At 52.4% G+C, this 25,343-nt stretch overlaps 11 protein-coding genes across 11 annotated transcripts; 6 read left to right on the top strand and 5 right to left on the bottom strand.

Annotated features, from left to right (window-relative positions):
* The first annotated feature begins 23 nt into the window (after positions 1-23).
* On the top strand, positions 24-4,542 carry BO80DRAFT_493931 (tRNA methyltransferase RSM22). The gene is made up of 5 exons (XM_025723847.1): positions 24-367; positions 459-644; positions 782-1,084; positions 1,143-1,376; positions 2,033-4,542. The coding sequence occupies exons 1-5, from the start codon at positions 302-304 to the stop codon at positions 4,373-4,375; spliced, it is 3,132 nt and encodes a 1,043-aa protein (XP_025575009.1). The 5' UTR covers positions 24-301; the 3' UTR covers positions 4,376-4,542.
* Positions 4,543-5,095: 553 nt separating this feature from the next.
* BO80DRAFT_356321 (DASH complex subunit SPC19) lies at positions 5,096-5,647 on the bottom strand (the record flags this gene model as incomplete). Its single annotated transcript, XM_025715786.1, has 2 exons — positions 5,096-5,467; positions 5,516-5,647. The coding sequence occupies 2 exons, from the start codon at positions 5,645-5,647 to the stop codon at positions 5,096-5,098; spliced, it is 504 nt and encodes a 167-aa protein (XP_025575008.1).
* Positions 5,648-5,902: 255 nt separating this feature from the next.
* Positions 5,903-6,766, top strand: BO80DRAFT_425491 (F1F0 ATP synthase subunit i). Its single transcript, XM_025719530.1, has 4 exons — positions 5,903-5,967; positions 6,045-6,074; positions 6,197-6,247; positions 6,354-6,766. The coding sequence occupies exons 1-4, from the start codon at positions 5,931-5,933 to the stop codon at positions 6,407-6,409; spliced, it is 174 nt and encodes a 57-aa protein (XP_025575007.1). The 5' UTR covers positions 5,903-5,930; the 3' UTR covers positions 6,410-6,766.
* Positions 6,767-7,092: 326 nt separating this feature from the next.
* BO80DRAFT_455579 (mitochondrial 37S ribosomal protein uS14m) lies at positions 7,093-7,568 on the top strand (the record flags this gene model as incomplete). The annotated part of the gene is made up of 3 exons (XM_025722116.1): positions 7,093-7,199; positions 7,267-7,438; positions 7,506-7,568. The coding sequence occupies 3 exons, from the start codon at positions 7,093-7,095 to the stop codon at positions 7,566-7,568; spliced, it is 342 nt and encodes a 113-aa protein (XP_025575006.1).
* Positions 7,569-8,066: 498 nt separating this feature from the next.
* Positions 8,067-9,453, top strand: BO80DRAFT_356447 (uncharacterized protein; the record flags this gene model as incomplete). Its single annotated transcript, XM_025715791.1, has 4 exons — positions 8,067-8,134; positions 8,184-8,299; positions 8,380-8,970; positions 9,062-9,453. 4 exons carry the CDS (start codon positions 8,067-8,069, stop codon positions 9,451-9,453), a joined length of 1,167 nt encoding a protein of 388 aa, XP_025575005.1.
* A 386-nt stretch (positions 9,454-9,839) lies between these two features.
* Positions 9,840-10,946, bottom strand: BO80DRAFT_465151 (TMEM199/VMA12 family protein; the record flags this gene model as incomplete). Its single annotated transcript, XM_025722700.1, has 2 exons — positions 10,633-10,946; positions 9,840-10,529 (listed from the first exon to the last, which is right to left on the bottom strand). Exons 1-2 carry the CDS (start codon positions 10,888-10,890, stop codon positions 9,840-9,842), a joined length of 948 nt encoding a protein of 315 aa, XP_025575004.1. The 5' UTR covers positions 10,891-10,946.
* A 126-nt stretch (positions 10,947-11,072) lies between these two features.
* Positions 11,073-12,194, top strand: BO80DRAFT_425489 (tubulin-binding prefolding complex subunit PAC10). Its single transcript, XM_025719529.1, has 4 exons — positions 11,073-11,170; positions 11,328-11,565; positions 11,662-11,892; positions 11,961-12,194. Exons 1-4 carry the CDS (start codon positions 11,148-11,150, stop codon positions 12,057-12,059), a joined length of 591 nt encoding a protein of 196 aa, XP_025575003.1. The 5' UTR covers positions 11,073-11,147; the 3' UTR covers positions 12,060-12,194.
* A 513-nt stretch (positions 12,195-12,707) lies between these two features.
* Positions 12,708-16,833, bottom strand: atg26 (UDP-glucose:sterol glycosyltransferase; the record flags this gene model as incomplete). Its single annotated transcript, XM_025715784.1, has 3 exons — positions 12,708-12,926; positions 12,975-15,563; positions 15,613-16,833. The coding sequence occupies 3 exons, from the start codon at positions 16,831-16,833 to the stop codon at positions 12,708-12,710; spliced, it is 4,029 nt and encodes a 1,342-aa protein (XP_025575002.1).
* A 195-nt stretch (positions 16,834-17,028) lies between these two features.
* Positions 17,029-17,638, bottom strand: BO80DRAFT_95154 (uncharacterized protein). Its single transcript, XM_025724952.1, has one exon. It carries the CDS (start codon positions 17,449-17,451, stop codon positions 17,143-17,145), a length of 309 nt encoding a protein of 102 aa, XP_025575001.1. The 5' UTR covers positions 17,452-17,638; the 3' UTR covers positions 17,029-17,142.
* A 328-nt stretch (positions 17,639-17,966) lies between these two features.
* Positions 17,967-19,539, bottom strand: BO80DRAFT_465148 (DNA-directed RNA polymerase I subunit RPA34). Its single transcript, XM_025722699.1, has 2 exons — positions 19,177-19,539; positions 17,967-19,116 (listed from the first exon to the last, which is right to left on the bottom strand). Exons 1-2 carry the CDS (start codon positions 19,344-19,346, stop codon positions 18,369-18,371), a joined length of 918 nt encoding a protein of 305 aa, XP_025575000.1. The 5' UTR covers positions 19,347-19,539; the 3' UTR covers positions 17,967-18,368.
* Positions 19,540-19,618: 79 nt separating this feature from the next.
* Positions 19,619-22,483, top strand: grc3 (putative RNA processing protein Grc3). The gene is made up of 5 exons (XM_025717820.1): positions 19,619-19,758; positions 19,815-20,220; positions 20,270-20,396; positions 20,442-20,753; positions 20,809-22,483. Exons 1-5 carry the CDS (start codon positions 19,725-19,727, stop codon positions 22,414-22,416), a joined length of 2,487 nt encoding a protein of 828 aa, XP_025574999.1. The 5' UTR covers positions 19,619-19,724; the 3' UTR covers positions 22,417-22,483.
* The last annotated feature ends 2,860 nt before the right edge of the window (positions 22,484-25,343 follow it).

Here is a 25,343-nt window from a genome sequence, read left to right as displayed (position 1 = left end):
CATGACGTTGTCGAACTTCGCTCTGCCCGCTGCAACAACTTTCTGTCCACGACCGACGTTGCACCACCCCCCCCTCCTCCGATTGAGTTGGGCACCCGCCTTGGGACCTTGCGGATCGACGTGGATTACGCGAAAGCCAATGCGGAAATTTTGTTCTGTCGACTTCGTCACCAACCCCGACACGAACCCTGCTGCCTACGGTGTACTCCCCCTACCGATCCCTTTGACCACTGCCGGACCCAGAGGTACATCCATCCGATCTCCCGGGGGTCGCAACTAGCCCGCTGGGTCAAATTTCAACATGGCCACCTGGGCTTACCCACCTCTACCCCAAGAGCGCCTGGAACAGGAAGTCGAGTCCGCGTTGGTATGCCCTGTTTTGTTTGCCTTGTACCCTCAATTTTGAGTCGGCCCAACGGCGCATGCATCATCGATAAGGCAGGTGGTAACTGATATAGGCGAACGAGCTAGAATGGCTTTTGCGTTCCCTGCAAGACTCCCTTGCCTCCTTGAAAGAGGGCCTTCATGAGTGTGAGGCCCTGTTGGCTCCCAAGGAGCCGGGATCAACACTAGTCCTCTCGTCTCTGCGATCGGAAAATGTAAAAGGTTACGTGACTCGGGTTGGGACGAAGATCGTGAAAGGCGTATGTTATCTCCCCCCCCTCCCTTAGTCCTTACCACTGAACTTCCATATGGACCCGCATTCTTTGAGCATGGACCGTTGCTTATTGTAAGCTAGCGTCTCGAAGGATGATGCTGATGTTCAATCGTGCTTTGATAGGATATTCAGCTCCGCCTTAGCTCCCTTGCCTCGCGGGGTTCAGCCACCACCCGCTTGTGTCTTTCTAATGCCCCTGCAACACCCGAGCTCGTTCTAAGCCAATTGGTATCGGTAAGGAACCTTGTCAATCAAAGTCTCGATATTGTCGACGTAAGCGCTTGGACTGGAGATCCACTCAATGCTAGCTTCATCTTCGGACAACTGCACCTTCTGCGCGAGACAATCAGCGAAGCACGGCAGATGTTGAAGGGTGAAAATGACAAGGTCCGAGGCAAGTGGTGGGAGACAAGTGCACAAGAGGATGTAAGTGGCTATCCATTTGCTCTCGTCATGCTGAACGGAACTGAATTGCAACCGCAAGATGTTCGACCCTCCACTACCATCGTACTTGTCGTTCCATCTCTCCATTGCCGACTCGGCACTGGTTCTACATCTCAGGACGCTAGAATCCAACACACCCACACATACGCCAACCGCGTTCGCAGCCGACATCTCTCTTACTGGGTTCAACCTGCGAGATCGGCTCTTTGGAACTCGCCATCGCCCTCACGATGAGGCCGGCGACGTATTCACCTGGAAAGGGGATGAAGTTAAGGTAAAGGAAAAGATCCGCGTAGAGAGCCAGGACCCCAGCCTCATGGCCGTCATGGCCAAACTTACTGCTGTCGAGCACGAGGTGTTGAAGTGGATATCGGCTTTGAAGGTGCTCATGGGCAATGAAGATACGGACAGCGAGTCTCAGTAGGGCTCTCACCTTGTAAATAACATTTCAAACAATACGCCCCCGCCGTTCTTCCACGCTCTGATAATTGATGCTTGCGCGCCTGGATCCGAAGCCGCCGTTGTTCTAGACGGCTTATGTAAGACAGCATACTTTGCACGACCAATAGGAACTGCGTAATTTCTGATGGGCATGCGGCTTGGCGCGAGTTTTCCTGTCAAAAGCTCTCGAGTGGCGAGACAGTTTCTTCCAGATACAAGCTCCTGATACTTGCATCTCGAGCCGTGGAAGCGTTGAGGATGCTGTCACGATCTCCGGCTGCCAGGGCGACCCGGTCCCAGCCCCATGGCTTTTTACGCACGGCTGTACCCAGGTCGCCGCAAACCGGCTCCCAGCCACTCCGCCGCGGAGCTGCGAGCTTCATAGCTGTGCGCCCCAGAAGTTCGATTGCCCGGAAAGCACTCCCGTCAGCCTCGCACTTGGAATCCCTGCTCCGGGAAGCTACACATGTTCGATCTCAGCAATGGCAGCACGGGCGAAGGTATTCCTCCACATCGCCTACGGAGACCGATCCCAGCACGAAGCGGAAGGATACTATCTACACCTTGATCGATGAAATCAATCAGAATGACTTGGAGATGGCTGAACTCATGCACGACCTAGATCTGCTGGATGATCATGAGAGAGCCCTCAACCTTGAGGGAATAGATTTCGATCATGCCGTGAGTCAGACGATCGGCCACCGGGACGAAGCGACCTTGGAAGCACGGGTGCGACAAGCGAGACAAGAGTTTGGAGAATACCTTCCAGAGGGGCATTTGAACGATACGGAAACTCAGCTTTATACCCGGTTGTATGGCGAACCGGTCACTCTCGCGCAGGATTCCAGACTTGACATGGTGGAGGAAGGGGAGGAGGAAATAGACCCGGATAAACTTTACCGTTTCGACGCCGAGGGAGGCTGGGAAGAAGTCGAGTTGGATGAGGTGGAAGAGTTGGAAGAGTCGGAAACACACGACGAGCCTCCGTTGGTCTATGATATGGAAGCCGAACCGCCAATTGATGAAACGATCGCGATGCAACGGACGCGAGAAGTCGCTGAACAGCTTGGAGGAGAGATCATGCTAGAGCAGTTCGAAGATGAGGCAGCGTCTGATTCGACTCCCAGATTCCATCCTCTGACCTCAATGGGGAAGTTCTCCACGGATCCCAGCACGATATTTCCACCGAAGGACACTCTGACGGGTCCCGTCTCTGTGATTCTGTCGGATTTCTCCAACAAGCATATCGCAGAAACTGCTCATCGCGCATTTGGCGGCAGGTCTCTCCCTCACTCTGCTACAACCCCACCTCCTCGCATGCAAGTCCCTCAACAACCGATCGCTCTGGAAGCGTCCCAGCGTTTCATGACCGAGATGGAAGCTAATGTCTACCTTGCCGCTCTTTACCCCGCTATGTATGCATCTGCCTTGAGTGTGCTCGTGGAAGTTCGGAAGCGTTTGGGTACGGAGTGGATTCGGAATTTGATGGCACAAGAAGATGGTCCCCATGTTCTCGATGTCAGCGCTGGAGGTGCAGGCGTCCTGGCGTGGCGAGACATTCTTCGTGCTGAGTGGGAAGCTATGGTACCAGATCGTAGCCCAGAGGAGCCTTGTCCTGTGGGTCGGTCGACGGTCGTTATTGGATCCGATGCCCTTCGTCCCCGTGCAAGCGTCATGCTTGAAGACACAACCTTCCTCCCACGGCTGCCTGACTACGTACATATCCGAGAGAAGCCCACCTTGGACGATGAGAGAGCTCCGCCAAAACGGAAACAGTACGACGTTATCATTGCTCCACACTCCCTGCTCGGAATTGAGGAGGAGTACCTTCGAAAGGAACATGTGCAGAACTTGTGGAACCTTCTAAATCCTAACGGAGGTGTTCTGATCCTTCTCGAAAAGGGCCACCAAAAGGGCTTCGAGGCGATCGCCGGAGCCCGCGAAATGCTACTGAAGCGATTCGTCTCGAGCCCTGGGTCCACCAACTACGAGAACTTCCTCGAGTCGCCTGAGGAAGATGCATTTATCGAAAAAGAACCCGGCATGATCGTTGCTCCTTGCACCAACCACAACAAGTGCCCTATGTACCACACGCCGGGCCATAGTAAGGGCCGTAAGGATTATTGTCATTTCCAGCAACGCTACATCAGGCCTCCGTTCTTGCAGCGCATCATTGGCGCCAAGGACCGAAACCATGAGGATTTGAAATTCAGTTACATCGCTGTCCAGCGCGGTGTGGATCGGCGGGTCGAAGACGGAATCGTCCAGGGCCCTGAAGCGGCCGATGCAGCCTTTGCCGGGTACGAAGATGCGGTCGAAATGCCGAAGGAAGGAGTCGAGACATCCGAAGCCGTTGCGTCCGAAACCCAGTCTTCTGCCGAACAAGCGGCCGACGTCAATGCCCTCTCGCTCCCTCGTCTCGTCTTCCAACCCATGAAACGCCGTGGTCACGTCACCTTCGACGTGTGCACACCGGCCGGCAAGATCGAGCGGTGGACCGTCCCTCGCTCATTCAGTCGGCAAGCTTACAAGGACGCGCGCAAGGCCCAATGGGGAGACCTGTGGGCCCTGGGTGCGAAGACTCGCATTTTCAGGAAGCTGAGACTCGGCGACAAGCATGGCGAGAGCAAAAAGGAACGACTGGCCAAACGAGCCGCCGAGAAAGCGGAACGGGACGAAGGCGAATTAGACGAGGAGGATACTGAAGTTGGTGGAACGCCCATGATTGAGACCCCAATTAAGAAGAAGGGGCAAAAGATTCCCGCTTGGTTGAAAGATCAGCACAAGACGAAACGCAGACAAGCGTTGAAGCAGATCAAGCCAACCTCCTAAGCCTATAGATATGGGTTGATTCGGTTCATTTGGGTACATGGCGTCAAAGATTGGCGCATAAAGGGTTGAATCGTGCTTCCTGGCTAGGAGCATCTATGTGATTGAGAGGTCATTGTATTATACTTGTACGATATATGAGCTGGTGTATAGATCATGTCATTGCTTGTAAGAGCTCCTCACTCAAACATTTTCATCCATCTTCGTTTAATAAACATTAAACAGCGAGGGTTTGGAGAACTCCTAGTAGACTCCTTTTGACGTTTTGAAGTCAGACCGCGACTGAGGGGCTTCTTTCTAGTCAAAAAGCATTGCATCAGTAAATAGGCCCTCTAGCCCCAAGCCCGTGTGTTATCCTCCATTAACTTCGATGGAGAATGATATCGGGGTATAGCACTGCTGGTAGGGTCCTTCATCCGCTGTGTTTCTGTGGTTCCGTGGTTCCAACAAGAGGCCAGTAAATACGCAATGTAGTGAGGATGCGACTCGATTGCGGCTTTGGGATAATAGCCGCGAGTCATCGAGTTTTCCTGAGCTAATGCCCCCTGCCAGCTTTGCAGATCAAGCACCTTGACCACCTGCCACGTTCTTGATTTTAGCCTCGGTCCGTCCTCCATCATTTTTCGTTCTCGGAATAGCTCCGAGTGATTTCAATAACGGCCATCATTCGAAGGCTCGCAGACAGCAAGCATCTGGAAATTTTTAAGAATTCTCACCAACTCCTCAGTGAAAAGCCATACTCTTCCGTAATTGCCGCTCTCTCTGTGTACTCTGCAACTCCAATCGCTCCACTGCATACTGCAGACGTTCCTTCTTCTGGACCAGTCTCCTCAACTCGGCCGCTTTTGCCGCATTACCAGAAGCGCCCTGTCGATCACCGTAGGCACTACGTAGTCTGGATGGCTGGCGACTCTCATTAGAGTAGAGTCGTCCTTCTTGCAGTTCGCACTTGGCTCGGAGGCCCTGTTCCCGCCGGGAGAGCTTCTCAACATGATTCGACGCTAGGGATAGTAGGTGGGCGATGCTTGGGGTGATTTCATCCAGGAGAGACTGTTGCGCTTCGCGCAGGGTAGGTTCGGGGAGAAGTTCAAAGTGCTGGTGCGGGTTAGTCACGTACTGTAGTGAGCTGAAGATGGCACTTACTCGGGTGGTTTGCAAGACCTTGCATAGTCGGGGAAAGTCGCTAATGCCGGCATCGAGGGTGGAGATGGAGGAATCGAGAACCTGAAGGGAGGATTGGAGGGATCCAACCGCAGCTTGGAGATGTTCTGCCATTGTGATGATGCTGCGTTGATGTTTAGTTATATGCAAGAGTCAAGGGGTGGTTCTTGTTTATCGTTCTTGATAAGTGATGATTGTTTACATCTGGAGGGGCAGCGATGCGGCCGGGCAAAAGCGGCGCGGCAACTCTTTCCCGAAGCGTTAAAGCGGCCGGAGGTTCGGACTCCCGGACAAACCTCGTTGTACCCGCTCTTGTCTCGTCTTCCTTCACCAGCTGCTCCCACTCCGTCTCTCCTCCATCCCCAGCACTTCGCTTTCAATCAAACGGACTGCCACCATGTCTCTCCTCGGAAAGAAGTTCCCCACCCCCGTTGGTACGTTGCACGCGGTCCTGGCGCACCTCCGTTGAGCCGAGAAACCAGAATATGAACTGACCTGCTTGCTCCTATAGCTAAGCCTCTGGGCCCCTTCTTCGCTGCCGGTATGCACCCATTGTCTTGTTGAATGGCTTGCCTGGCCGTGGAATTGTCAATGCAGGATATCAGCCTGGCTGGGAGCACATTGGGAGGGGTAACGTTCGGTTTCTGACGGTTTTGTGTCTAGGTGTGGTCATCCTCTACGGCGTCAACTCTTTCGCCAACGTTCTCATGAACAGTACGTGAACCTACCGCTCCTTTGCTCGAACTCCGCCGTTGAGCTTTCACTTGACTCGAGGCCTTTTTCCCTCGCACGGAGTCATGCTAACCTCGATTGTTTCTAGCCGCTGAGTTCAAGAACGACCCCCGCAACCCCAACGCCAAGAACCAGAAGCATTAAACTAGCCTTTACCGAGGTTCGGGCACGCTGAGATAGCGAAAGAACGAGGGTCGTGGGTAGTCTGAGACCCCGATTGCCGAGTCGCCGGTGATTCGTTTGCGGGCATTTACTCTGTATAAGCTTATAGAAGATACCGTCCTAGGACATATGGCGAATTGACAAGTTGTATAACATATTTTTCTCTGATGGAGGTTGTACTAGTTGAAGTATGGATGAAACCTCTCGGAAGATGATACGCCGGTGTGCGGCGTTTAAGGCGGGCTGGGGCAACTCGTAGTCACTTGCCCGAGAGCTAGCGGCATTGCAGTTGGGATATGTGCACGGTGCAGCACTAGGTTGAGTTCTAATGAGTGCTGGTTCAACGAAGGCTAGTGCTGGTTCAATGAAGGCTGGCACTGGTCATGGATAGGAAGTTTTCAGATGTCCCACTGCGGTACCAGAAGCGAAATCCCAGTACAGGCAGAGCATTGCATGAGATGTAGATTATTGTCAATCAAGTAGTCCCAATCAACCATTGTATAACACTTTCTCAGAAATCTCCCGAATCCAGGGCGAGATGGCCCTATACCCAATCTGGCAATGTCCATCCCGGCCCCGTGACTTCGCCGCAGCGGCCAAAACCTCCGCCATCAACCAACCCTCATCCTAGTCCACCAGCGTCAGGAACCCCCATACCAGCCAAAATGTCCCAATTCCGTGCCAAGATCCAAGACCTCGGCGGGTTCATCAACCCCCGTGTCGTCCGCGACCACACCAAGCGTAAGGTCTTTGCGCAGTTCGAGCCCGAACGGTAAGCTTGTCCGGCCTTCTTTCCAACAAACGATCGATCGAGACTGACAGTTTTTGTGATACTACAGCCAAGCTCTCCGCTATGTGATCCACAACACGTCTCTTCCCCAGCGTGTGCGCGCCCAGGCGCAGTTGCAGCTCGCCTCGATGCACGCCTACACTCGCTCGACGCAGATCAAGAACCGCTGTGTGGCAGGTGGTGTTCCTCGAAGTGTGATCCGGGCCTTCAGACTGGGTAGAGTAAGTACACAGAGCATGGGAAATGATTTCCAACGTTGAGTAGGAATAAGTGCTAACGGCTGTCCAGTTCCAATTCCGTATGCAGGCACTGGCCGGTGAACTCCCGGGTGTGAGAAAGGCGAGTTGGTAAAGCCTATCATTATTTCCTGTGGATTATGCGAAAAGACTTTTTTGGTAGCTTTGGGTTGGCCGGTTCCTGAAGGCGTTTGTTCCGTTCTTTGTTCTCGTGAGTGAGACATGTACCATAGATCCTAGGTGGTGGTGAGAATAAAGACTCTTCATCATCAATATCTACCTGCTTTTCTTTCTTGTGGCAGTAACTGGCAAAGGGGGTCTGCAGTGAGGACTCGGGGATTGGCACCGTTGATTTGTCTTCTTCCTGGACGGATGTGACACCTGAGAGTCTTTGCGATTGGTCTGGGCGAGCTGAAAGTGACTGCTTCGGCAAACGCCTTTCATTCACTGTAACGGTTCGGAAAGCTGCAGTTCTGGCTTGTCCTTGTTGTTCACTCACCATTGGATCTCTGTCATCTCCTTTCCCCTCTCCCCTCTTCAACACCTCTCTTCTTTAAGTCATTATCCCGTTCTAAGCCCATGTTCTATCTTACCCTCGACTTGCATCGCCAGGATGTTCGTCTTTAATCGGAAGGATCTCCCTGCGGACCCCGTCTTCCCTGCGGATCTGAAGAAATTGGGGTAAGAAAGCAGATATGAGTCTGTCGTGTACGCCACTAACTGAGGTCAGATACTTTATCAACGACAATGACCAGATCAGAAAGATCTCGGATCCAGAGCAGGAGTTCCAGTACAAGATCAATAAGCACGAGCGCTGGAACGATATGCAAAGAGAGGCTATGAACAGTATGTCTTGAACGCTCGTCTCCTAGTTATATTTCAGACCGTCGCAGATTACTTTTCTTATGTTCTAACCTATTCTACAGCATGCATTCGCAGAATCGTCTCCGCTCGTCTCCGCGACCTCGGGCTCGTCACTCTACGCCTCCCACTAACTGCCAAACCTACCGACGCCCATGTCCCAATTCTAGTCTCCAAGAACATCTCCTCCGCCTCCCGCGTCATCGTCGTCTTCGGAGAACCTCTCCAGGATCTTGGGATCTGGGCTTACCGCACTGTCGGGAAAGAGGGCATTGATCTCGGATCTGCTGTTGCCTTTGCCCAGGCTGTTCTGAGCAAGAAAGATGATGCTGATTCCAATGCTACAAACAAAGACCTCTCGGATACAGCTCTTGTCCTGGCAAATACCGGTCAATTGATCTGGCACTGCCGCTCCAGTCGAGCAATGACCCTGGCGTCCTGGCCTTGCATGCCCCGAGAGTCAGCTGTAGATTCTCCTCCAGCTATGTCTCATCGGAACAAGATTCCTGGAAATGGTAACTGGCAGGAACATGTCAATTGCGTCTTTGATGAAATATTGGCTGCCCGGGGGCGGTTTGTTAGAGCGGATGCGAAGATTGGGGTCGTTGGACTGGTTGATGGTGGATTGGGTGCCATTAGATACTTGGCAAATAATTGTAAGACTTTCTCCCTCTTCTCCTCACCTCATTTTCTTTCTTTCTTCATATTCTTTCTACAAGCCTGACACTGATCCACAACCCACTACAGGGGAAGCATGGCGTCCCTACATCTCAGCCATCTGTCTCTCCCACCCTCTTCATCTAGCCTCGCTTGATCTCGGAACCCAGCCAAACACAGAAGATCCCTCATCCTTTGCGGCCTTTATCTCCTCGCGTTGCCGTGGCTATATGATCTCTAACCAGCCCGTTGGACTACCTGTCGCCTCGTCGCACGATCACGGCTGCAACTGCTATTCATCCGGTGAGGCCCTGAATATCGAATGCATCATGCCTCAGGCATGGAAGAACATGCTCGAATGGCTCGATCAGACCTTTGCGGACCCGAATCACTGCGAAGCTAGATTGGTGATCAGGGAGTTTAGTGGGAATGGGCTCCCGGAGGGGTTTGTTGATGAGGAAGAGAATGGTGGTGAGGAGTGAGGTTGTTTTATGATCGTTTGGCAACGAGGTTCTCTTTTGTTCTTTTGCAATTTGTATTCAGCATCGGCTTGCACGGTTCGGGGATTTAGTCAATTCAGTCGATTTATACTTTCTTAGCTTAATGAGCCCTCTAAATGTCTTACTAGCTATGTAGACCCTTCACTGTTGAAGCATGAATACGAAGCCAAACACCCGCCAATATTCACAAGTCCCAGGTCTTGAAGGGTTGGACCTCTATCCTTTATTCTTCCAAGAAGGCCCCCGGTTTCCTTGTTCATATAAATCCTTGCCTGGTGGACATCCTATCACTACGTCACCTACATAGCTACCAACACATCTAGCGGGCTCCATCAGGCATAGAATTCGACTATCCTACATCATTATATTCAATCATGAATCTCAGTCTTTAAATCTCTCTCCTTCTCCTCCCACCTCTCCCTTACTCTCCTCCTCAACCCTCCATTCACCCCCCTCCCCCATATCTCCTCCTTCTCCCCATCATCACCAACCCGCTCACCACCCTCACCAACACCACCAGTCCCCCCCACCCTCTCACTCCCAACAACCACCTTCCTCTCCTTCAACCTCCTCTCCCTCCCCTTCGCCACCTCAATCTTCCTCAAATAAATCGCATAAATCATCACCTCCGTAACCCCCACCCCCAACGCTACCCCCAACGACACCAACACCTTAACCGCCTCCGACACACCCTTCCCTCCTCCTCCTCTGCCCCCTCCACCCCACACCCCCGCAACAACATCAACAAGCATCTCCGGCGTCCGGAAACTGCTCAAGGCCCAATACACACTAAACCCCGTGATCAGGACAGAGAGGAAGATATTCAACACGAGGGACGGGGTGAGTTGATCCTCCTCCCCTCCTTTGTCAGACAAATTATTGGTTTTATCGTGCAGGGCCGAGAGCGTCGGTGTCGAGGAAGTGAAGATGGAATTCGGTGCTGGGGTCTTGCTACTGCTGGTAGAGAACGGGGTGAGACTGGAGGAAGTCATGCAGTTATAGGCGTCTGTTTCGGCGGCGGCGAGGAGGCGCGCTTTGAGGGCGAGGTATTCGGGGCTCTAGGGTTACATAAAGTTAGCTTTGTTGGTATACGTATGATCGTGCGCATGTGTATTAAAATAGAAGTCAGGATGGGATGGGATGGAGTGGAGGTAGACGTACCGGCTCGGGTTTCTTGGGCGGAGGCGGAATATACACTTTTGTTCCGCGGAGGAGGGCATCTAGACTTCTTTCTCTGCTTGCAGCTATGTCTGGATTTGAGGTCTGGGCCCGGAAATATCGGGCGATCTGAATCAACTGAGCATGTGAGATGGGGTCGTTGAGATTCAGCACATCGGGGAGAGCGAGATCAGTCCGCGAGGATGTCGGGAGGGCCTCGACGGCAGCGAGGATAGGAGGGGTAGTGATAAGGAGAACCATGTTCTATCTCCAGATCAGATCATGCTGCTGTCCATAAGCATTAAGATCAAATGAGGGAGGGAAAGAAGTATGAAGCAAGTATGAGCATCCGCGGCGCCGGAGAAGAGATGCCGCCTTTCCCAAACGGGCAATCAACTCCCCCGCCCACTTGCGGCCTGGGATTCTCGATAACATCACTCGCCGCTCCATCTTCCTGCGCTCCCTCCCTCTTCCCTTCGATTCTACCCTATATACTGCTTGTCTGCCACAAACTCACCATGGCAGACAAGAAACCCTCCTCGTGAGTGGCTCCAATCCCACCCATTCCCATCCAGACACAAAAATTCACCACCACCACCACCACCACCATCACCACCCACTATACCTACCCTACCCCTCCGACCCCCCAACCCAACATCCAAACCTAACCCCACCACTAACAAAAACAATAAAAACAGAGTAACCACCCAAACCAACCCGCGCGGCATCCCCGCAGCCCCCTTCGTCGACAATGTCGCCGACTACGTTTCCTCGCGGGAGGAAGTCGAGCCCACGTTGCGCTCATTCCAGGAGATGATCTCCAAGTATCAGTTCATGGAGGTGAACACGCAGCGGCGCGGGGCGGGTCTGCGCGACAAGATCCCCGATATTAAGAAGACGTTGGAGATGGTGCGGTTTTTGAAGATGAGGAGGGAGGTAGGATACCCCACCACCTTAATACATTACATTCGTGATTTGTTGCGGGAATACATGTGGACGGGTTGATGCTGATGTGATATGGTGTGGGGATAGAACAACTCCACCCCCCTAGAAACCAACTTCGAATTGAACGATACGCTGTACGCGCGCGCGAGCGTCTCCCCCGCCGACACGGAGGAAGTGTATCTCTGGCTGGGAGCGAACGTGATGCTGGCGTATCCGATCGAGGAGGCCGAGACGATGTTGCAGGATAAGTTGTCGGCGGCGGAGACGAGTTTGTCGAACTGTGAGGAGGATTTGGAGTTTTTGCGGGAACAGATTACGGTATGTTGGAATCCAGTATTGTCTTTTGTGGTGGTTCTGAAGAGTGGGTGTATGCTAATGGGGGATAGACGCTCGAGGTGGCTACGGCTCGGGTGTACAATTGGGATGTTGTGCAGAGACGGAAAGAAAAGGCTGAGGGTAAGGGGGAGGAGGAGAAATCCGCATAGCTACGTTAATATCATTGTTGTTATTTCTCGTCTCTTGTTTTCTTTTTTTTGGTCGCCGACTACCCTTTTGTATGTATTTACTGGTCAAAAGCAGGCAGGGAAATTAAAAGTCTATGTGATACCAATGGATGTGGACTTCCGAATGTTCTTTTCAGCCACTATGATATTGAAGCCTTGTTATCCTGGCACTGAGAGGATCAACGAATCGGTCAAGAGCATGGGAGAACGAAAACAGTGTGAGAGAATACATGAAGAAAACAACAGGGCCCGCGATGATTAGCTGCAGGGCCTTATGAGTCTGTCTCAATACGACGGCCCTAGGTAGCTGAACAATCAAGTCATTGAACAATTGATAGATTACTGTGGTAGATAATTCTTCGCATTCTATATCGCTATTCGCTATCGCCAAACAAGCATCTATCAATTCACGACGTCTAAGTAATCAACGTCAATTAAAAGTATATTATGCATCCACCAGAGCATATCATAAATCATCAGTTGCAGCAACGAATGACACCCGAATCACCCAAACCCATGCAATCCCGAGCAAGTCAAAAAAGAAGCAATATTAACGTCATATAGTATCGAACAGAGCAAGTGCCGCGATTCGTAAGTCATCAACTGCTAGTCTACCCTGATGCATCCACATCAGATCGTATTCAACTTGGTGTTGAATTCGGTATCGTCTTCGACAATGGTCCAGTCATCAATGTCGCCCACGTCATCGTCGGCGTCATGTTCCCCAACCGTAGCTGACGGAGTGGGTGAGAAGGGCGTCGCGGACGCATTCGAGCGCTTCCGAGCCAGTGTTTTGGCGTACTCAAGGTCCCGGTAGATTGCCTGGATGGCCGTGTCGACACCATCCTCCTGTCAGGCATTAGCAAGGTCATGACGCCAGGGATTAACAAAACTTACGCTGCGAATCTGCTCTCCCAGTTCCCGGGCTTTCACAATCATTCGCTCGCTGTGGGTAGCCTCCCACAAGGCCCGTGAGAACACACTCACGTTCAACTTCTTCATACAGATGCCGACGCCCAAGTCTTCAACTCGCGTCCCGAAGAAGAACTGATCGCCAAAAAAAGGCTTCACGATGGTAGGAACACCAGCACGCAGACTGGCTCCAGTGGTGCCGGCACCACCATGGTGCGCCGCGGCATCAATCTGGGAGAAGAGCCAATCGTGAGGCGCGGACTGAATCTGATAAATTTCCGGAGGCAGAGGGATTTCTGCCTTAGCGCTCGCCGGGTCTCCAAGACGGTCAGACCACCCCTTTGAAAGAATGCAGCGAACATCGGCCTTCTGGACGGACTCCACAACCGTTCGCGTGAGAGCTGAAGGATCGGACACCACAATGGACCCGAATCCAATGTAGACGATCTTCTTATTGTCATCGCGAGCACGCTGAATGAATTCGAGCAGCCCTGCCGGAGGAGTCCAGTTGGAACCCTCGCTCAGAAACCAGTACCCCGTAATGCGAATAAAGTCCGGATAGTCCAACGGTGGGGGAACCACCGTAGGAGAGTAATTGTAAAGAAACGGAACCTTGTTCGGCTGCATTTTATCCAGCCCGGTTGCCTTCAGGCCGAGTTCTTTCTTCCTCCAGCGGTTCACCTGTCCGGCAATGGCCTTCCAGAAGACGTTGTCAAACATGACATAGGTGATGTAGTTGTACGCACCACCCATCTTGTGCTCGGGCACAGCAAACGCATGTGGATAGGCCCGTGTCCGCGTCCAGGGCATGGTGAAGGCACGGAAGTATGGGATGCGAAGGGCCTCGGCAATATGGATTCCGGCCATCGCGCTGGGCGATTCGATAAGGAGGTCACTGTCCTGGCAAGCTATCCACGCAGAGGACAACAAGTCATCAATCCAGCCTCGGAACTTTGACGAGGCCTCCTTGAGGAAGGAATAGGTGAACATCCCGTTCTCGACACAGATGCGCATCAATTCAGCGGGGTCACCCTCGACCGGGGCAAAGTCAATGCCATGCTTCCTCACCCAGGGCCCGAACTCCGCGTGAGTTGCAATCCTAGGTTTATGCCCTTCGGCAAGCAGACCTTTACACAGAGCGATATACGGCTGTACGTCGCCACGGGAACCGATAGTGAGACACGTAATTCTCAGCGACTCGGTGGGCTTGAAGTTGATGATCGACGCGCGAGGGTCGTCAAAGATAGGATGCAGTTCGGTGGATTCGGTCAGCGTCGAGGGGGAGCCGTGCGTGCCGGTGATGTCCAGCCTGGCCTCCTGTAGCATACGATGCTCTGTCCGTGCCGCTTCGGACACGTCTTTCTCATCCTCCTCTGCAAGGAACGCAGACTCCACCAAGAACCTCATGGATTCCAAACCCTGGTGTAGCGTAACGGCGCAATCGTCTCGGGCGTCAGCTGTGCGGAATTCGAAGAATAGCTCCTCATGGCCTCGAATGACAACGACCAGTCCGTGGTAGCCAAAATGAAAACCCTTTTCTTTGTCCACATTCTCCACGTCCTTTAGAGGGAGTATCATCTTTGTGCGAGTTCCGGGCAAAAGACTGCGGAAACAGAGCTTCTTCTGGCTTATATATATCTTGCCATACAAGGGAATCACCCGGTGTAAATAGGCATAGTAAGTAGCCTGCAGCTTCTCGCTCGATGGGAGGGCAAAATGCGCCCGGAATCGGTCCCCGTCTTTACAGCCACCCTCTTTGTCTTCAGGGTCGACGGCTTGATCATCCGGAAGAATATCTTCGGACTCCCCGTAATGCTTGCGACCGCCGGCCCACATACCAGAGACCTTTTCGATGTAGCCCATTGATTCGGTGGCCAGAAGGTTGCTCATCTGCTTGGACCGCGTTTTCAGGTACTCTGCAATCCCTGCCGCGCGCTGCAACGGATAAGAGCCGGCGCGAACAATCTCATTAAGGGTGGGAGCGGAGGGCTGAATTCTAGAGGGACTTTGAGTATCCCGATCTGAATCGCTCAAAGCCCCCGAAAGCTCTTGCCCATCCTTGGTATACCCTGGGCCTATGTGGGCGTGCACCGATCGAGCTGTCTCATCCGAGTGTCGACGCGTCCTATCTGCACCGGAAGGGCCTCGCCGCAATGTATGGATCGTAGGGGACTGGAAGACATCGCTGCGATTCAATATCTGGCTTGCTGATTCGGCCGTATCGGTCATAGACTGCAGAATGGCAGAGGACTCAGTCGCCTGGTCGAAGGAGTTCCCGAAGGACACCGAGGAGTCCTGCTGTCTCGTTGGTGGAGACATCCCCAAGTTATCATGCCCGAGACTAAAATGACCGGTGCTTGCACTCCTGCGTCGCTGCGTGCTACCAATGCCCCGGGATTGGCTCGTCGCGCTGGTGATCGACCACCTATTCTGAGACCCTCGCAAACGGCGAGAACGAGCCATCTGCTCGGGCTGTGGTGATAAGGCCTGCGAGCGCTTCATCGGAGTATCACCAACTAGACCTTTGAGGAAGTTGAACGCATCCTGCCCGGAATTGAAAAACGTGAAGTAATACTGCAGCAATCGTCAGCATTGGGCATATTACTGAAGATGGTAGAAATACCTCGTCGATAGCATACGTCTCCTCACTCTCTACCACGCGGATTTTGAACGTTTCGGCGAATTCAACCATGGGACTCTCCTCAATATCAATGATACTCTCGATTGGAAACGAGATCTTGACACTTTCGCCTTCGTTGTGGGTGCGAAATATGACCTTCTGCAAAGCCTTGACCCATTCCTTGGCACTCGCAGAGCTATCTGCTCGGAAATAGTACGTCCGTTGGTCAGTCGAGACCTGAAATTCCCGGGTTTCCCCCCCTTTCTCCTTTGGCTCAGCTAGAGAAGCCGAGATTCCGTACCGGAGATCGACATGGCCGCTAGGGAAGTAGAGATTTGACGAGTCCGCATAATATGAAAGGACATCTTCCTTCAAAGAAAACCAGTATCGGTTGTATTTGGGGTTCTTACGGCCACGTTTTTGAAGGTGCCCAGACTTGATAGCCCCGGTGGACTTCCGGGGAAGGTATGCGTAGAAGCAGATATGCCCCTCGGTGACATACATGTATCCTTGCAGAAGCATACTTTGCAGAAGTGAGCATGCATACTCGACAACTACCTTTTCCGGGGTCTCGAAGCCGAACATCTCCTTCAACCGTAAAGACAGTGCTGACGCAGACGACTGTTTCGAATCTTCGTCAGTCTTGTCTTCCGTATGCACCTGGGATCTTCCGGCCGAGTCTTTGGTGTCCAGGAGAGCCTGTGCTTCCACCATGCGACTAAGGACGGGAGCTGCCCTCGGAGTAGCACTGCGAGGCCGTTTAGGGGTGGAAGCTCGAGACAGTTCATCGCCAGTCGGAGGTTCGGATTGAACGGCTGGCTCTTTCCCTTTGCTCTGTTTGGTATCCGTCTTGAACGGGCGGAATAATTTATTGTCGGATATTGTTCTTCGATGGCGTCGCCCGCGCTCCTGGGTCGGGCTCTGCGGCTTGGATGAAAGCCGTCGCGGATCATTCTCGCTCTTTGGCAAGGCACCGGCGGTAGCAGACAGGTTCTCAGACTGTTTGCGGGGACTGTCCTCTGCCTCACCATCACTCTCACTGGATTCCTCGAACCGCGAATGAAAATCGGACCTGGAGCCCACCGCAGCAATCATGCCGAATATGGATTGCTGCATATACTGCATGTGCCCATCTCGAGCTCCGACACCGCCCGGCGGTGCGCTGAAATCAACCTGAGCGTCATGGTCGTCTTTTAGTCGTTCTGGCAGAGCACTGGAAAACATGCGGCTGTTCGATATCGACTGTCTGCTTGCGCTGAGCCTACGGTCGACTCGGCGCTTTGCGTCATCTAGAAAGGGTCGCATCTTGGTTGTGGAAAAGAGAGAAGATATGAGACACAGCGAGCGGGAATGAACAGGGTTCAGAAGGAGTAGTTGTTACAACAGCCAGGGGGACCCAGGCAGATGACAGCGCTGAGTGTGATCCAGCTTCACGGTCAAGGGAGTCAGTAGGTTGAAGTCACGGTAGAAGCTCGACGAATCGGTACATGGCTGAAGGCAGATGATCAAACATGTTAGCTTTGGGACTCTTAATCAGGAATAGCAACAGCTCCTCCCGGGCAAACAAAAAAGCAAAAGCAGGGTAAAGTGACACCCACGGTGTGCCAGCAGAAAGTTGATAAGCAACGTCAAGTAGCGGTACAGATCGGACGGATGAGGGCCATCAAAGCAAGACCGACAGGGGCTAGCGAACCATGACCGGACGAGAGAGAGACTATGGCATGGCTCGTGGGCAAGGGAGAAAATGAGCGAGAGGCTTAAGCGGTCGAGCCAGCAGCCTGTGTGATGCAGAAGCAGAGCAGCATGGATTGAATAGATGAATGATGGGAGCCGACCATTCATGGGGGTCTGGCGTCACTTGCCCGTATCAGCTGTTCGCGGGAACCCGCTTGGCCAATCAGACCCGATGCATGTGATGAGTGCTGGTCCGGGGCCAGTCGGTCAACAACGCTGATAGGTCGGAAAGATTAGCTAATTTTTGAGGAGCGGTAACAGCCTGTAATTTACCCACTCACCGTCTGGCGGCGCGGCGCAAGGGGACCCTGGAATCCCTGAGAAACCGGAATCTTGACGGACTCATAACGACGTATCTGGAGTTCCTTGACTCACTACGGAGTACTCCGTATAGTAGGGCGAAAGTCTGACAGGCACAACGTGATCCACGAGGCTCCAGCCCGGGGGCCTAGTGGCCACGCCTAGCAGCCTGGTCGAAACAGAGACCGGGGGTGATCGACACTAACTGGCCGAGTGGGCCTTTTTCCACTGTCACTCCGAGTCATCCATCTATCTATCTACCCACCGGCTCCAACCAGGATAAGGAAGAATTGCTCGACTACTTGCCAAGCGGATTCTATTCGGGACCACTGTGCTGGCCGTCCTACCATTCGAGCGCGCAAAGCGCCTGACCACCTCAGCTCTAGGCAATAGGCATCATTGGGGCTTGTCGATAGGCAGTGCTGGTGGAACGCTTCATCCGGGCTAGCGTCCGTTCGCCGGCCTTCAACCGTTGCAGCTGGAGCTTGGACGCGGTACAGAGTCGGCTCGATGCACTGGACCACTCACTACTCGAGTTCTATGCATGAGATCTAACTCTGGACTTATGTACAAACACACCCATGGCTGGCGTGCAACGTAGAATTCAGCTGGCTCGTCAGAATACCCCACGCCTTGAAGAGTATAACAAAACATCCCATCTAATAATGCCAACTTTTGATGAACAAACATGACGAAAGAGAAAAGGAAAAAATGCCGGCGACTCTTTAAGCTTTGTCGGACTTCTTTCTCTTCTTCTCCTCTCGGCTTTTGCTGGACTTTTTCTTCTCGCCTTCGCCAGCCTCGTGGGATGATTTCTTGGACTTCTTGCGAGGCACACTGCCAGCCTCGGCCTGGTTTCCCTCTGCCTCAGTAGGGTGGCTCTTACGCTTCCTCTCCTCCTTCTCCAACTTCTTGGGGACCTTGAACGTAGGCTGCTCCCCTTCTGACTCCTCGGAACTGGACCCGAGCGTCTCCGGCGGGGCCACGCCGCTTCCGACTGGCCGGAATCGCATCTTCAGGTGTTTGGGGTGTTTCCTCGGGGGCTTGACCTGTTCTTTCACAGCTTGTGCAATGGCTTCCTCGGAAATCTCGGGAACGTCGACCATTTCTTGAATGTGATAGCTGGGGATATTGCTAGCGTTGGTGCTGTAGTATGTCTTGTTCTTCGAGTCGTAAAGATGAAGCGCCTTGCCACCCAGGTCGGGCTGCGTTATGCTCTCCACCGGAATTCCATATTGCACGCCTTTGTGCTTCAAGACCGGCTTGCCCTGCATGATCTTGGCCAAGGAGACCTCCTCGACCTTGGAAAGAGGAAGGTATTCTGGAGCGGTGATGTGGAAGACTTGCTTGCCGCGAAGATCGGATAGCAGAGAAGAGACATTGGATTTAGGCGGCGCTTGTTGTTTCAAGGACTTGAATCCAGAAGGAGGCTTGTAGGGTTGGGGGGCGGAAATGGACACATTGCGGGCAGTCCTATACGTAAACCCGTTAGCCATTGGCACATGCTGCGCTGTAATTAGTGTAGAAACCTACTGCTGGCTCGAAGTTCTCTCGGTGGAAGACGTGCTGCTATCGCTGTCACTTTCGCTTCCGCTCTGGTTGTTCGACTCGGCCTCCGAGCTTGAGTCTGCAGGAGAGGACGATGTGCTCATAGGAGTGGGCTCCCTTTCCACCACAGCCTTCTTGTTCGATTTGGGTGCCATTGTGGCTTTCGACCGGTCCGATTCGTATGGTCGATCAGAGGGGAACAGCTCCGAAGTTGCGATGCGGAGCGCCGAGTCACACGCTTCCTTGGTGACTGCTGCCAGATACTCAATGTAACTGCGAACGGGCCGAAGCCGAGTAATCAAGCGAGTTGTATTATTTCACCGGGTATCAGCGCAGCGCGAATCTGCGGGTTGCGAGAAGCGATCCGGAACTTTTGAGCGATAACCTTTTTTTCTGCTCCGCGGAGCACGGACCACCTGCGAAGTCCGCGGCCTCAAATATTCACCTTTTTTGGCAGTCCCGCGCCCAGACTCGACTCGGCGCAACGCTGCGAATTTGGGAGAAATAAAGCGTGTCGTGCTTTTTCAGGGACTATGAAGAGAAAGGCTGAAAAAGCGCAAGCTGCCGGTAAGAGCTGAGCCATCTATCCCCCAAGCAGGATCACTGACGTTGACTTCTCCAAGCCCCGGTCAGCGCTTTCGCGGCCCGCAAAGCCCGGCAGCAGCAGGCGCAGACCACCGCAGCTGCAGACAAGCCCAGTGTTGCTGAGCCTGCTGTAGAGCCGCCGCCTAAAAGACCACGGCGCTCACTCGAAGAAGCGGCCGTGCCACCCGCAAGCGAAGAGAACCGAGTCCAGACAAGGCGATCATCAAGGCGCAAGGAAGAGCAATTGAAGGCTGAGAAGACTGAGAAGGCCACGCAGAAGGCACGCAACGAGCAACCCCCGAAGGTCAACCAGCAATTATCGGAGACCGCTACGACCAAGGCTAGCGAGGACCAGTCGCCCTCCGACGAGGAATCGGAAGAACAAGAGGTTGTGGAAGACACCAATGTCATCGGACTTGAGCCTATCCAGAATGACGAGGAGGGGTAATTACGGCCTCCACAGTCAGTTCGAGCCTTGGACTAATATTGTTAGGTACGAATCACCGGCAGACACTCCGGTTCAGGTCCAGGACTTTCCGCTGTCAAAGACTCGCTTGAATAAGAACAACATCGTCTACAGTGATGAGCATAGGCTGTGTGTCCGTATCAAAGAGAAGATGGTATGGCTCCCGGCTGGTGAAATGAGTGGATCTGACCTTCTCTAGAGTCTGGTAATGCTTGGTCACTACGATCTTTGGGTTAAGCGGGGTGTGATCAGCTTAATGGGAGCGAAACTGCACCCTTCGTCCCGAGTGTACAGGGTCTACGCCCCTTCGACGCACTCTCTACCTGTCATCAAGTGCGTCTCTGGGGTCAACGGCGAGGCGGAGGTTGAGTTCAAGTCATGCCACAGTGGGATCTATCGCCTCAAGGATCTCTCACCTCTGTATCAACGGATATGGAATGGCAAGAATACTGCGGCGGACAAACTCACGTTGAAGGGAGCCTCTCCTTCCGCCAAGAGAACGTTCTCGGTGGTAAGTTGCTTTACCTGATTGCATCTTGGTGTTTCCATCTAATTCAGAATTGTAGCTGTATACTTCTGCCGATGATTCCCTTAAACGACACCTGCGGCCACTGCATCTCGAGAAGCAATGGAGCTCTGCCATCAAGACTCTGTCTCAGCGCGGTGGACGGTTGAAGACTCTCATATGTGGCCCGAAGGGATCGGGCAAATCCACCTTCAGTCGCTATCTGTTAAACCACCTGCTCAGCCCAGCCCCGCAGACAGAGACCAACTACTATAACACCGATGGTGTCGCATTCTTGGACTTGGACCCTGGTCAACCGGAGTTCGCCCCTATGGGACAAGTCTATCTGGTCCACCTTCGTTCGCCCGTCTTTGGTCCTCCTTTCTCCCACCCGTCTCTGGACGGTTCCCGTGATGGGTCGATAGTTCGAAGCCATCATATCGGAGCCACATCACCCAAAGACGACCCCGATCACTACGTCCTCGCCGCAATGGACTTGATGGATCGCTACCGGGCCCTGCAGGCGAGCTATCCCCAGTGCCCTCTCATCATCAACTACCCCGGATGGATCTTCGGCCTGGGTCTGGAGGTTGCCACTTGGCTAGTGAGATCCCTCGGCCTGTCTGATGTCGTGTACATGAGCGAAAAGGGACCAGCTGAGGTTGTTCAACCACTTGGCCAGGCAGCCTCCCAGGCCAAGGTTCCTCTGACTATCCTTCCTTCCCAACCAACCGACTTCGTTAGCAGGTCAAGCACACAGCTCCGCTCCATGCAGATGCAGTCCTATTTCCATATGTCGCGCCCAAGCAACCTCAACAACCCGCTGTGGCTCGAACAATCGCTTTCTCGCACAAAACCTTTCCATGTCCATTACTCAGGGCCGCAGCAGGGTATTCAGGGTATCATGGTCATGGGATCTCAGATTCACCCTGACTTGCTGTCTGAGGTTCTAGATGGGTCAATCGTCGCCGTTGTCGCTGTGGAATCGCCCAATGCCATCTTGGGTCACAACAGCGGACCCATGTTTGCGAACGGTGGCAGCTCGACGGCAGAGGCAGCCAGCCACGATGGCCCGGATGCCGACCGCGATGTCGAGATGGGAGACTCAACGGATGCAGTTCATTTCGCGGGGTCATCGACTATCGAATCTAGCATCACCCGGACACCAAACGAGGATCTCCCTTATCTCTTTGTCGGAGCAGGGAGCAGCAACCCTCTTGATCCGAAGGTGACCCATTGCTTGGGCCTGGCCCTTGTCCGTTCCGTGAATGTTGCATCGCGCCAGCTAGAACTGGTCACGCCTATTGCGGGATCGACACTCCGTGGCGCTCTCGAACAGGGTCACAACATCGTCCTTGTGCGGGGTCTGCTGGATAACCCCAACTGGGCCATCAGCGAAGACTACTATGCCGCCCGGGCCGCCGGGAAACGCCATCGGGAGCTGATCGAAAAGCTCAAGAAGAACAAGGACACCGTTGCGGAAGATGTTACCCTCGAGGCCGAGACTCAAGTCTTGAAGGACCGAATCCGGCGTGCGAGCAAGGTGCCTTGGATGACGGTGGTTGAAGACAACAGCCGCCGACACCGAGAAGCGTTGCAACGGGAGAAATCGTTGTGGAAGCTACGCAAGAAGGCGTACCCAGGCAGCGATAGTGAGGGTGATTGGTAATTTATACTTTGGCGTTACGATGCGGTGCATGTATATACAAGAGTTGGATGGGAAAAGTTGGGAGGATCAATCTATTGTGATAGACCGTATGCTCCATCCCGTAGATACTTCCTTCGTCAACATATCACATGTAGCGTACTGTAACTTCTTCCTACCCTTTGCTGCATCCCAATCCCCAATCCTCAAGAACCTGACCAAAACCTAACCAAATCCCACAATATCCTAACAACCCCATTCCCCAACTCCTGAACCGTATACATCCTCGCCTACGCACGTAGCAGATCTCAGTCCCACAACGGTCTATTACATCATAGAGCCAAGATCTACTAGTCCATAGCAACAAGGCAGAGAGACCTTGGCATTGAATATCTCTTCCTTCTCAATGAACTAAACAAGACGCGCAATAGCCCCAATCTCCAGAACTCAATCCAGCGACATCAACGCCAATCCATCCCCTCCAATAACCCACCCGGATCATAGCAAGTAAGCCAGTCACCAATCAGCCCCCTTTTGACTAGTTCTTTCAACCCGACCTATCCACCCACCGAGGTATATATCCACTGATAACCAACCCAAATACCAACTACGTACTTAACATCAAGCTAAACCAAACCCAACCTTCATCCAATCCACTCCCCATCGTGGATAATGGGTTAAGTTCCGGTGGAGCTAAGTCCAGGAGAAGGTTACGCCGGGGCCAACGGATACCCCGAGTCGTACTCCATATTACTCCATATGGCGGGGAATATTGTGGGGATTGCCTGATAGTGCAGTGAAGCACGGGGCTTTGGCCGGTGGATACATCGTGCTATGTAAGTATAAAGCTTATCGTGATCTTCTGCCTTGGTGGTGGGTAGTATACTGTTAGCATAGTGGGATACTCTTTGGGGCGTTGACGTCACGGTATCCGGGGGACGTAACGTTGACATGGGATGCCGTCACGGTGTGGAATTGGGACTTGGGTGGGGTGGTTGTGAGGTGGATTATCTATGATTGATGTACATGTTATGTAGTAGGATTTGGTGCTGGATTTCTGGGATGTTGTGTTGTGGGTGCAAGATAGCGGCTGGTTCTTGTCCTATGTATTATTTTCAGAAATTAGGTACTTAAGGAGCGTAACCAATTGAGGGTTGTATCCCTGACAGTAAAGCATTGCTATGTACAATAGTACTGTACTGGTTCTAGGGTAGGTATTCCAATTGGTAGGTACTGAAAAAGAATTACTAGGATTGAGCAGGAATTGTGGTTAGGCAAGACTAATTAGGGTCTGCATTATCCATTATATGTGCTGGGATGTGTCCAAAGAGAATTATATACATGCAGATAATATGTATTTTCGCACTCCAGGTTGAGAGTTTGAGATTCACCCAATGGTTCTTCTTCATCAACTTGGTCAGTAATCTATATATTTGAATCCATGTGCATGCCTCTCCATATGACTAGTCTCCTACCCATTTCCGTACAAAATCACCAATAAGCCACTTGAATAGTCAAAGCCATTATATTACGCATTTTTGAAACATACAGCGCTATAATTGCCTAGAACCTGTCCTCACTGAGACCAGCCCATGTACAGAGTACATAACATGGGCACACCAACTACCAACCCGAACAACCCTCACCATCCAACAACCTAGTATCCATCCAATCTGCGGCATTTTATCACTCCATGAGCTATACTTGCTCTATTAATCCCCGTCTCCAATTCAACCCCAACTAGTTTCAAATCGCGCTGTCTCTAGCTTCCTAGGTGGATCGGCCAGGGTCTTTCAGCTGGACCGTACCACATCCTGGCTCTATACCTTGGTAGTAATATCTCATCTGGTTCATAGACCGAGATCTGTCTTCTGTGTATTCTCGATCTTGGGGAATTAGATCTTGCTAGATTTCTATGTGAATTTCAACCGTTTCTACGGAGATGGCCAGATGATGCAAGCAAGAGGTATACACTAGGTTTATTGTCCTATAGAACAAAACCGTCCTCAAATATAATCTCAAGCAGTTCTAGTAGTCATACTAATCCATTTCAGATAATCCCCAAAGCAAAACCAAACACACCGGGACCTGAGTGAAGATCCCAACCAAGCAATTAAACTCAATTACTACCTAGCCCACCCCAAACCCTCTGCCGAATGCAAAGCACCACCACCATCTACAACATCAACATCAACACCACCTCCACCCCAAGTACAATCAAAACACAACCATGCTGCCTACTCTCCCGTCCAACCCATATACAAACCCACCGTCTAGCTAACTACAATGTACCACTTTGTCAGCAAGCTCCACCATGTCAGCAATCCACCCCTCCCCACCCAGAACCACAAACCAACCTCCACCAGTGGCGGGCCAAGCACGGCCCCCTCCACTCTTCCAGTCCCTCCTCCCTCACCCATTCACCCTAGTAGGTAGCCTGGCCTAGTCTAACCAACGGAAAGAACCCGAAGCACAAAAACCTACCACTAACCAAGAAGGAAAAGAAGAAAAAAAATTAACGCATCTTTCTCGACCGAGTATAAACCTACTATCTACCACGTAGGGTTGGTTCATGGCTGGTGGGCGGTTGGTTGCTTACAATTTCCTGGTCTGTGATATGTAGTAGAGTTGGTGGGTATGACAAATATTTTCTTTTCTTCTATTTCATACCTTTTATTCTATTTGGTTTATTTCTGTTTGTGTTTATTTGTTGGTTGGTTGCTTGGAGGGAGGGTTCCTGTGCCCTGTGTGTGTGTGTGTGTGTGTGTGTGTGTGTGTGTGTGTGTGTGTGTGTGTGTGTGTGTGTGTGTGGCTATAAAACATATTTTATAGGATTATGTATCTGCAGTGCCCAGTGTCGTTATAGATTAATTATTTATTATGACATAGTGTTTGGCGTTGGCAGTGGCATTGGCATTGGCATTGGCACTTGCACATGTGAAGATTGATTG

Source organism: Aspergillus ibericus (assembly GCF_003184845.1).
Source record: "Aspergillus ibericus CBS 121593 unplaced genomic scaffold BO80scaffold_21, whole genome shotgun sequence".
In the NCBI taxonomy this organism is placed as follows: Eukaryota; Fungi; Ascomycota; class Eurotiomycetes; order Eurotiales; family Aspergillaceae; genus Aspergillus; species Aspergillus ibericus.
This window is presented reverse-complemented; position numbering and strand designations above follow the sequence as displayed.